This window comes from Porites lutea, chromosome 6, assembly GCF_958299795.1.
Source record: "Porites lutea chromosome 6, jaPorLute2.1, whole genome shotgun sequence".
In the NCBI taxonomy this organism is placed as follows: domain Eukaryota; kingdom Metazoa; phylum Cnidaria; class Anthozoa; order Scleractinia; family Poritidae; genus Porites; species Porites lutea.
In genome coordinates this window covers 22,916,567-22,928,303 of record NC_133206.1, presented here as the reverse complement: position 1 = coordinate 22,928,303, position 11,737 = coordinate 22,916,567, and the positions used below count along the sequence as shown (strand labels likewise).

The following is an 11,737-nucleotide window of genomic DNA, read 5'->3' as shown; positions in this document are numbered from 1 at the left end:
TATTTATTTTAATTCTTTCTTTTGCAAAATAAAACCATTCGAGTAGGCATCATACGCACATTCGCTTGAAATTTGAAAACGCATCTTCAAATGCAGACTTTATTAGCCTGCATAACTGCCGGGATGCTTGTGCCCGGTGTACTTTGTTGCGGCGAAGCCGCGAGGGAAAAATGGCACTTTTCGAGCGGCGAAAAATGGCACTTCCTTCGCAAAATCAAAGAGAAGATATTTTTGCCCCACCCCATTACTCCCGGGACAGGACCGCTTCAAACAATTCCCCACCCCCGGGCCCGAAGGGCTTGACTTGTTCCGGAGGTTGCCTGGAGCGGGGATGGAAATAGGTCAAATTGAACCATGCATAAACAGTTTACTTGCAAATCCTGCGTCAGGACAAGAATTATCATTTAAATCGCGTAATACCTCCTTGATTGAGTTCGACCACATTTTTATTTTTTGTTTGTCCGAGGTAAATGATGAAACAATTATCCTCCTCGTGGTCTGAGCATAGCCAGGGCTGTCACTAAAGGCTGTGCGCCAGGGATTTCCCCCGGCTACTATGAGCATGTCCCCTGGCTACTTTCATAGGAAACAAACGGAAAATTTATTTTCAATTTCCCGCCTACATATTGAACATGTACCCGGCAACTTGAAATCTTACTGACAGCCCTGACAGCGGTAGACTGCATATACCTTGGCGTTGCGCGTGTTAGTATTAAACCCCCATTTCGGGGGATGAAATGTGTACGTACAAAACTGTTCTTAACAGAGAAGTGTCCACACTGTGGAGATGTTGGTAAGAGAGGGTTTACCTATTTCACATATAAAAGGCCTACTCTGGGACCTTAACTCGCCTTAACTCGCCTTAACTCGCCCTAACTCGCAACTTGAGATTATGTTCAAATTTCCTTATCTCGCCTTAACTCGCCTAAACTCGCATTATCTCGCACAAACTCACCCAATCTCGCCACCGCAAAGTGGATACCAATTTTAATATCTCATCCTACTCTCAGTGTAATTTCACAATATTATTACTCCATAAAGGGAAGACCCCAAAGGATACAAATTTTAAAAGTTTAAAAGATAGTGATTTTTAAGGAAAACAGGGTTTTTACCTTTAAAAAATATGTAACTGACCAACCCCATCCTTCTGGAATTTCTAATAGCCTCTTTGGTAAGGGTATTTCACCACTAAAGATTTGATGAGGTTTTTCTTACTTAACATTGTCATGCCTTGGAGTCACAACTGGACTGTCAATGGAACTACCAGGAACAGCCTGAACATGGCACTAACTCGTTGCCTAACGAAAAGGCTTCAATGCTAAGCATGGCAGAAATTCCAGAGGCATGGGGTCACAGGGTCTTAGGCCCGGTTCAGACGCCGCTCCACTCATGTGCCGAACCTAACTGATGAATTAAGTAAGGCAAAAGAGCAGCGTCTGAATCAATTTGGTACAGCAGTTTTAGTTTGGTGCAGCAAAACCGTTAAGTTCGACAGAGTCTGCCGAACTTTTGTCAAACTTAACTTAGGTTCGACACACGGTATGCCATCTGAATCAGATGTCACGCCAGTGTTGCTCCAAAGTCGAACTTATTCAGTTAGGTTCAGCACATGTAAAGTACGGCGTCTGAACCAGGCCTTACAAATCCCATGTTGACTGTTTGTGTTTTGGTCCACAAAGTAAGTGACATTAACTAAAAGCACAAACAGTGAATCCACGAAAAAGTTTTCATAAAATAGTTTAAGTTTTAGTCTTACACTTCTACGTGAGACAAAGAAACACTCTAAAGTCAAGCTTGCTTTGAATCTCTCATTTGCAGTTAAAAATATTATCCTATGACTTGTTTTTAATTTTTGGCTTAAAATAACAAATCTCGAATTTAGAGTGAAATACAAAAACATAATACCAGAATATTACATTTATAGTTTTAAGCTGGTTAATGATTTACAAAAAAAGTTTACTTGTAATTGAAAGTTTAATTACTTTGCAAATATAATGCATGCTAGCTGCATGTTTATGACATACAAGTATGAAGAGTAGTAGCATACGTATCATCTTATAATCTGGTGAAGCTTAATGAGGATTCTAGCTGACAATCATCAATGAAAGGCTAGGATGTAGCTAGAATCGAGAATTCTTTATATACACCACATACTGATTGCAGTCCATATTTCTTATAAATAATTCTTATAAATATTTACCTCGTACGAGAAGATCTGTACATTGGCTCAACGTGCTATCCTGTATGGCCTACATTGTAGTCAGACTGGCAACCATAACCCAGGCATGATTCATAAAGACTTGTTACATTTAGCCCTTAACTGAATAAAGGATTGCTTAAGGTACAATTTCAGCATTGATAGCCAACTTCGTTCGCCATCTTTGAAATTACCCAGAAGATACTGGTAACTCGTGTCTTCCCAGGGCCCTCTCGCCCTGCCTATTGTCCTCAATATGCATTCTGGGTAGTTTTCAAGATGGACGGAAAAACTTCTGAAGAAAAGGAGGAGAACTCGTGCAAAACTTTTGATGTTAAATCTAGAAGTTTCAAAATGTATCACATGCAGGTAAGCTAAGCTAAAGCCTTTTACCCTTGCAACGTTAACTCTATCAAAGCCTTGTTGATCCCAGTCCACTGGCAAGTTTCAGGTAGGAAGCTTCAATGTGGCGTACGTGACATGAAAACACGCACAAAACGCCTGAGCCGCTGATCATTTTGTAAAAATGCGAAGCAGGAAAGATTCATCGGTTTGGAAGACAAAGCCGATAGTGGAGAGTGTTTTCTTGTTAATCAAGTTAAATAAGGTATAGTCCTCTGCACAACTATGAACACGTTCTGACACTTTGTAAAAAATAAGTAAGCCTGAACAGAAAATATGGTCATTTATTTTTTGTTGTTTTGTTAGGCTGAGAATGATAAAGAGTTTACTATCAAGTTAACTTGATCCTCCTTTCTTTCGTAGAAATCAAGGTGTCTCTCACAGGATTGTCCAAGTTTAAGGAGGGAGTTTCTAAAATACGGGAACTGCTGTCTTTGCAAAAAGGCATCAGCCTTCATTTGCAAGAAATTAAAATAAATTATCCGAGGAAACGAAAAGGCAATCATTTCTGGCAGTCAAAACAAACAATTGAGCTGGATTCCAAGGGAAACCATCAGTGATGTGGAGAGAATGGATCAAATGGAAGACTTAAAGATAAGTCTTATAATTTTCAAGGAGAAAGAAATTTCATTTCATTTCAGTAAAATTGATTGTGTCATAAAAATTTCCTCAGCTGAGTTGTAATTCGTCAGCTTCCCCGGTTATTTATACTAGTTCTTTGAAGAACATTGACACAGACTGCAAAAACATTTTTTTTAAAAATTCTGGAGTTAGGGATAACAATTGATGACATGTCATGTGATACCTATTATGCTCACCTGCCTATTAAAACATAGTGTTATTGATTTTAAAAAGTAAATAAAATAAAATATCCTACCTGTGCTTATACTACAGCTACAGTTTTTTTTATCAATTCTGAATGATTGTTTTGTTTTCATTTTTTTTCTGCACTACTGGTAATTTATTATTCTGCCAAATAATTATATAGCTTTAATAAATAATATATGATGATGATGATTATTATTATTATGATACAGCCACCAAATGGTATAGTTTGGTGTCTAAGTGCTATATAATTAATAAAGAACAGGACTCCATGTCACTAGCATATCCATGCTTAAGCTTGTCCAATTAAGAAAATAATTCAATTAATAAATTTAAACAAGATTTGGCTTCATTCAACTTTGGAGCTCATCTGAATTTTTTTGTTTTAAATTATTTTTTCGTAATTGGACAACATGGAGCCTACTATATATATAAGAAATACAAAGATTGCAAGGCATCTTTATATGTATATTACTAAAGCATATTATAAGTTTTAACCCTTATAACCTCAACATAAGGTGGATCATTTTCCCCTAACTCGCCTTAACTCGCCTTAACTCGCCATAACTCGCAACTAATAGGCGAGCTCAATTTTTCCTTATCTCGCCTTAACTCGCCTAAACTCGCATTAGCTCGCACAATCTCGCGGCGAGATAAGGTCCCAGAGTAGGCCTTGACATGTTTGAAGATATACTCGGTTAAGACCTCCTCTTCTAAAGCAAGTGTGGCCAATTTAGTGCTGGTATCCATGTGAACGTCAGTGAAAGTTGAAGAAAAACGGCACAAGCAATTTGAAGCTACAAAATACAGAAACACTTAAAAGCCCCCAACTTTAATATAAGCCCCACCAGTTACAGGCTCGCCAATATAAGCTCCCCTCTAACTTGTATTGAAATGAATTTGATATATTATGATATTTTGAAGCTTTTACCAGTAACTGCAAAACATGAATGCTTATGCAAAATTTTGGAGTGACAAACAAGGAGCATTATGGTATGTTATGGTATTTCTGGAGTGGTCAATTCGCAGACGCTCTATAGTAGGGACGGTGTCTGCGACGCTGCAGGCTACTCTTTGAATTATCCGAGTCAGCGCTGGAAGCTGTTCGTTGGGAGTTTCCTAAACTGTTAGTTGATCAATGGGAGTCTTGAAGTCTAGAAGACTTAAAAGGACTTGGTTGACTGTTGTTTCGCTAGTGATTTGGCTAGCATTAAGACAACAATTTCTGTTTCGCTTGTTTTGTTCATCACTGAGGAAAAGGGATTGAAAACTATCGATAGGTATATAAAAAGCTCCCTCAACGGTAGTTAATTGCTTCAGCGATGACTTTACTAGACCTGTGACTCGGATTTATATGTTTTTACAAAACCTTTTAATACTTAGTCTACTGTTTCTTTCGACTCGGATCATGGCAAATGCACAGATCACTCCGGTGGGCGGTTACTAGTACAGTGTGTTTTCTCGCGTGACGAGTTCCTAGTGCGCATGGCGCATAATATAACCACATCACAACATGACAAGAGTTACGGCTTTCCACGCATGATTACGAGGCAGAATGAGGAAGTATTACTAGCTAGTCAGCCATGAGGAAAAGTATCTGGCAGCTTTGTGCTGCTCATTGTTTTTGCTTGAGAACTGACTACGATCAGCAATCTTCAACCACCAACAGCGGGAAAATATGTCGTACAACAATATCGATGACACGCGCTCAGGGAAATGCTAACGACATACCGATGGATGATGAGAAAACTGAAACATCTAAGGCCAACGAAACTGTCGTTCGACACAGTACGACCGCCGATGGATTGAACATAAAGTTTGTCTCTCTCGCCAGCCACAAAATGGTTCCATCCAAGTTCAAAGATTGCTTTAAGAAAGACCCAAAGCAGGCTAAACAGTTAGCCACAGAGTATGCAGCGGAAAAGGCTTTCTCCATCATCGCAGGCGGCAGAAATAAGCGCGACACAAGCGCTCCATCGCCCACAAATATTGTTTCCGCATTGGGTTCAGATGAGGAAGTTTATTCAGCCGGTGCTGACTGTGGTATGTTTGCTGCCGTTTTCACTGCCTATTCTCATCACTATAGGCTTAGGACATCGCCAGATGATTGGTGGTTCTGTGTTATCAAGAGGGTTGCTTGTGCAATCGATCGAAACTCTTCGAAAGCCTCCGTGCGCAACATGTTTGTCGATCATGAAGGAAAAAAAACAATCGAAGTACAGGTTAACGATCCCACTATCTACACCGTGGATTACAAGTTCCTGTTCGATCAAATAACAAAGCAGTTAAAAGAAAACTTAAAAGTGCCCGAGTTTGTTGATGGAGTCACAGCAGATTTTGGAACCACCTCAGCTGTACAGAAGATCGTCTCGCAGATTACGCTGATGTATTCTGTTAATCAATATTTCGACTTTGGAATGATGTGCGGATGTGGAATACCAGCGATGGAGATGCTTGGCAGTGAAGAAGACTGGATGAAATTAAGTTCTAAGCTGAAAGTTTTAAGAACACTCTTAGAACCCATAGGCATAGAGAACGACTTTGGCCTTTCTTCAAAATGGTGGGATCTAGTTCAGAAAGTGTTCTGGAATCTGCAGGCCACTTATCGGGGAAACCCAGATGAAGAATGGTGGAGTCATATTATGAGCTATCAAGAGGAATATGCCTCAGGTATGTACGCTACTAGAAATACGTAAATCGCACGACCTCGCGAAGGACTTCGGAGGAATTGACGGCAAAATATTAGGCAAAAGAGAAGAAAATTTATAAATCTAAAAATTTTAAGCTATATAAAGAAACAAAGCTGTAATAACTAAAAAGAAAACTATACGAAAAGAAAAAGAAAAAAAGAAAAGAGGCGAAGAGAAAACCTTGGGACCTTCGAGGCACCGGGCCATATCGTTACCACTAGGCCACGTGAAACAGACGAAACCGCTTCCCTTGGGGGCGTTGTTAAAACCAGGAACACGGAACATTCCGGAAAAGCCCGGAAAATCCCGGAGCATGAAAAAATAAAAATAATTTTCATGAAAAAAAATAATAATGATGATAATAAAATGATTTTTGTAAAAATTAATTATAACGTAAAATAACCGCAAAAAAAATCGAAAAATAAAGAAATAAAGAAAAAGAAACTCGTACAATATATAATCCTTAGTATGAGAAAACAATATTTTGTTGCAAATAATTTGTTGGGCGACTGAGGGCCCATGCAAATGACAGTAATTAGTGAAGGCTTGCTTCTAAATTCAAAATATATTAAAATGGGTCGCGAGTAGGGGGGGTTTTCAAGCTTTCCTCACACAGCCACCTCTTGTATTGTTTGCCATGTGGTTTAACGGTTATCCATTTCAGCTATTTGATAGTCTTAACTATCAAATTTATACGTCGCAAAAGGTCTTCAATAAAAATTCATTATTACTTTGGAAGCGAAAAAGAGAGCATGGAAACACATTTATTGTGAAGAGTTCGTATGATGCAATCAGTGCGAGTAGGCTACCTAAAGCTCTTTTATCTGAGATTGTAAGTCAGGTTTGATGAAACCTTTCCTAGTTTTTTACTTTATCTGATTTAGGGAGTGTGTATTCTCCAAATTAAGCAAAAGAAAATAATTTAATTTTGTTTTGTTTCTAAGGAATGTTTCCCACTGGCAGAAGTTTTATCAGAGGATGGATCACAGATTTCTTGGAGGGACCGTCATATGTAAGGCGGGACCTGTGGGGCCCTGGTGACTTTACAAGTGGCTTAGTGGCCGTTCCTTTCACTATCAAAGATCCCTGTGGTGTCCAGGATACCGCAGCATTAGTGGCAGGAATGCTAGGATTCACTGTTCACAGGATACCCAACTCTGATGAGGTGTCTGTACAACCATTCCAAGGATGGTCTCTTATGCTGTCTGACGACTCGCCTTTTTGCAAATTCTGAACAAACCGTTGATATTGGCTTTATAAATTAGTTTAGTATTAATAGCGGAGCTCTGGCGCGCGAAGCGCGCCTGCGGAGCACCATGGGTAAGTAAATCTACCCATCCCAGAAAATTTGGTAATCACGTGACCGTACACCGCCCTCAGCCCGCCCGTCCGTCCGCACCACAGGGCAACCAATGTTCAATCACACTTTTCAGTTTGGGAGCACAGAAAGACTGATATTGCAGACATATTGCACATCAATCTTGTGATCAATTGACAGCTGTCAAAACAGGGTATCCGCTGATCAGTATCACCTGATCGTATCGCGGGCTCAGGTGTCGACCCATCGAGGTCGAGTATCTTTTTAAAGTTATCCGCTGACAAGTTACTAGTTTTCAAATGATTGCAGGCTCAAGTTTAATTTTTCAATTCATATGAATTATGTTGTGTTTTATATGTGCCGCACAATTAAAATTTTGATTTCAAACTGACCTCGGAAGCTAAGAATTAAGCCAGTTTTTATAAGCAGGGAGGACGTGCTAGTTGCTTTTGACTTTTCTCACCAAGGTCACTCGTTGGTCACGCTCTACGTCCAATTTTTATACTCTGATTGGTCAAAATTTGACAGGTGAGTTCACGCGGAAAATTTATGCAGCATCTTGAAACTTGTTTACTTTGACAGCTGAAGCTGACAGAGTTTTGTGTCAACTTGTGATGTTTTTAACTGTCTTTTTCCACTAAATGTACAAAGTGAAATTCAGCTGCTATCAAGAGTCTTCTGTTATTCATGGCTAGTTTGTTTATTGGGTTTTTGGTTGAGAAATACGTCGCTTTGGCAAAGTCGGAAATCCGATTCGGATGGCATCGTTTTCGTTTTTCACCTTGCTTGATGCGTAAGACGGTTGAAAAGTCTGAAGCGGTTCTGGCCTTACTTGATAGTTTTCAGTGCATCTCAAAAGGTAAGCCTGAGTAATTATTGTATTCGTTTGTTTTTTATATCTAATTTAATGAAGTCGAGCGTAGTTTACGCGGCTATTTGGTTTATGCACGTGTGTAAGATTTGAGACGATGATCTGACCGAGAGTGACCGAGTATCAGGTTTGATTATCAGTTTATGGAACTTTACAAAAACTGTAAAAAGCCTTTAGACATTTTCTCACCGCAAATAGAAAGAAAACGTTCCAAAGAATATGTGGCTATAATTCTGGCTGTAAAAGAAAGCTTTGAGCGATTTTCTTGCCTCGAGTTCATCTTTGAAAAAAGCAAACACCGGGAAGCCGGCTTAAAACGTAAACAAGGATTTTCAGAGACACTTTAAGACTTGTCTTCGTGAATGAAAATTGTTGTCTCTGTATATGTTTCACCGAATTATTTTCCCTTTCTTTATTAATTGTTAGTAGTCTCTTTTGCAATTTTAATCGCTGTGCCGTTTGTTTTCAGTCGCTCATGAACATCGCTTGCAAGAGTAGTCAAAATGCCGCGCGTATCAAACGCTTTTGAAGATTACAGATCTTTATAATAAATTCTTTATTGTGCTGAAGCGTATAACTATATTAATCTTAATTTAAACAGTCGACTTGTCAAAAGTGAGAACTGGCTAGCCGTATAGGTGATTTTGGAAATTTTTTTGACGATTTCGCTAAAAGCCCACACGTGCTTTGATCGTCCTGAATATTGAATGAGTGCAATTTGTATTGCAAAATTGTGAAACACTGCATTCTGTCCGAGGTCTGAATGATGAAAACGGCGCCTCATGGTACTGTTTCGAACTGTTTCACCTCAGATGTGATGTACAAAAAGTATAAAAGGTTGGTTTACACGTCCCTAGAATTGTTGGCAAGATTTTGTAAAGTAAACATGTCGAACGCAAAAAATTCGGCCTGATTTGTTTTCCAGGCCTAATCTACTGTGATCAAGAGCCATTATGGCTCTTAAATGTGATCGAAGATGATTGCTATTTTTTGGGTGTACATATAAAGGCTATCAACTCGATGTAAGATTAAGTTCACTCTTAGCTTGGACTGTTTGCAAATTATTTTTCTCGAAAATCACGTAGTCTTTCCCTCAAAAGTCACATGAATGTGCTCTAAAGTTAACTGATTTGTGGAATACAAGTTTATTGTTTGATTTGAATTATAAATTCGAGTTAATAGGAGCTTCGCTTTTAGCCCTGGCTAAATCTATATATTACTTAACTGCAAGGAAAGTAAAGAAAATGTTTCAGTACAGCAAACTGAACACAGTTTTGCGGGCGGTCAGCGGTAACTCGCGTGACGGCGAGTGTTTTAACTTAGACAAACAAACATGGCGGCGAAAAAGCAATGGTACACAGAAGACGATTTCTCAAAATCTACTCATTAAAATTTTGTGATATTTGGCAGAATTTTTACTTTTATAATATTTTAAATAATTAGAACTTTAAAACGGAATTTGAACAGACGATTTTTGTGACAAATTTAATAATTACAGTACAATTGTATTATTGATTATCTGAAAACCCCTCTGTTAAAATTTGGTCAAATAAGTTTCAAATGGTAATTATTAATTATAGTAAGCTGTGTGCAAGTTTATAGGAAAATCTAATGAGTGAATTTCCTGTAAACTGAGCAAAAGTGAAATTTTAAGGTAGTATTCAATCGTTCATGTTGCCATGGAAACAACGAAAATGACAAATTTTACCTGTCACTCAAAATCTTTCATCAATATATTTTCCACTTGCCAAGTTTCAGCTTGTGAGCAGCAACCCTTCTCTTGCCATAATCTGGCAAATGACATATACTCAGAAACTGACAAAACTGTGTTCACCCACCTTAAGTGCAAGGAAATTAAATAAAATGTTTTAATACTGCAAACTTATTAAGAATTTTCATGCAAATGTGGGCTGGGCAAAAAAACGTACTGGCAAAAATTTCAGCCATTTGACTGAAAGCCTAGGCCAAAATGTAGGTTTCTTGAGCACAAAAATCCCCAAAAACACACTACAGAAGAAAAAAGAAAAGGAAGAGAAAAAATGAAGAAGAATAAAACATAGTTCCTCTCAGTCTTCGTTTTTTTATATTGCCTGTACTTTGGAGATGGCACTGAACCGTTTTCACTACAATTGAGCCAACAGTGATTCGCACGTTTGTTTTTTTTTGGCAGAAAAGTCTGACTGGAATTGCTAAACCCTGGCTAGTGAAAATCAATAGCCTTTTGACCAAATTGAGATCAAATCACAAGGTTTATGGCTGAAAAGCCCGACATCAGCAAATGAAAAGTAGAGAAAAAATAGAGAGATAGGAAGAGAAGGAGGAGAAGTAGGAGAAAAACAATCATGCTTGCCCTCTAAGGTTTTTATATTGTCTACTTTGGAGATGGTGTTAACGTTTGAACGAAAAAATCTGGTTGTGCGAGGAAGACTCTTGAGCAGTAACGTTTTTCAAAAATTCAGCTGGAAATGCATGAATAATTTAGCCTACATGCAGGCATCTCTTGTTTTGCTTTATTATCATTTTGCCGTTTACACAAAAGATAGATATAAAATTTCTAAAAAAGATGAGGCAAGGGAGCCCAAGGAAGCGTATGTTATCTAATTATTAATTAGAAAACTGACATCGGCAATTTAACTCTAACTATGCAAAATTTATTTGGAACGTAGAAAATAATCATTAAATGGGATAACCTAGAAAAGGCCGAACGTTTAAGTGCAAAAGCGAGAAAGAATAAACGAGAAAAAAAGTGAAAGAAGCGAAAAACTACATACAGGCATCTTCCTTTGGAAACTTTTGAAAGTTTTTAGCAAAAACGTTGCACATGTTGTTTATGGCTAAAACATATTCATCTAAAATAATGATGATGTTTATAATAATCACTTCATAATTGCTTAGGTAGCCGCTAGGGCACTGTACAGTACCGCAGATGATGGGGATCATTTGCTGTCTGGGGATCATTTGAGGTACTGTCCAGGGGGGGGGGGGTACTGCCATATATGGGCTATATAGGTATGTGCCGCTGTGAAGGGTATTTTTTTCAAGCAGTTTACTCTAGGATAGGGTATATAAATCAGAGCGATTGGGTCTAGAATAGGGTATCATTTTTTCAGGAAACTGATCAGTTGGTTGAAGATTTTATCTAGACCAGGGAATCAGCTACTGTAGGATAGGGAGGATTTGGGGAGTTTACTCTAGTATAGGGTAGCAAAGTTCAGCTGAACTAGCTCTGGTATAGGTTAAGGGTTCCAGGGTCCCAGCAGCACATCCCCACCCTGAAATTCCTAAAGTACCCCCCCCCCCCCGGGGGGGTACTGTACAGCACTCAAGAAGTAGGATTAACCACTCGACTACGTCTCGTGTTTTTTTCCTCTGCACTTTACTTGTGCTCTAGATCAGTGGCTTCTTGCGTGCTTTACAGCAGAACAGAGCATAGT

The 11,737-nt window shown here is 38.7% G+C and overlaps 1 protein-coding gene across 1 annotated transcript; it reads left to right on the top strand.

The window, feature by feature from the left end:
• Positions 1-4,965: 4,965 nt before the first annotated feature.
• Positions 4,966-9,743, top strand: LOC140941441 (uncharacterized). The gene is made up of 3 exons (XM_073390437.1): positions 4,966-6,094; positions 7,059-7,392; positions 9,523-9,743. Exons 1-2 carry the CDS (start codon positions 5,008-5,010, stop codon positions 7,346-7,348), a joined length of 1,377 nt encoding a protein of 458 aa, XP_073246538.1. The 5' UTR covers positions 4,966-5,007; the 3' UTR covers positions 7,349-7,392; positions 9,523-9,743.
• Positions 9,744-11,737: the final 1,994 nt, after the last annotated feature.

Bases quoted from the DNA above. Each gene is read 5' to 3' on its own strand.
- LOC140941441 (XM_073390437.1), top strand. From the start codon at position 5,008: ATGAGGAAAAGTATCTGGCAGCTTTGTGCTGCTCATTGTTTTTGCTTG. The intron at 6,095-7,058 runs GTATGTACGCTA...TTTGTTTCTAAG, and splicing joins TCAAGAGGAATATGCCTCAG to GAATGTTTCCCACTGGCAGA.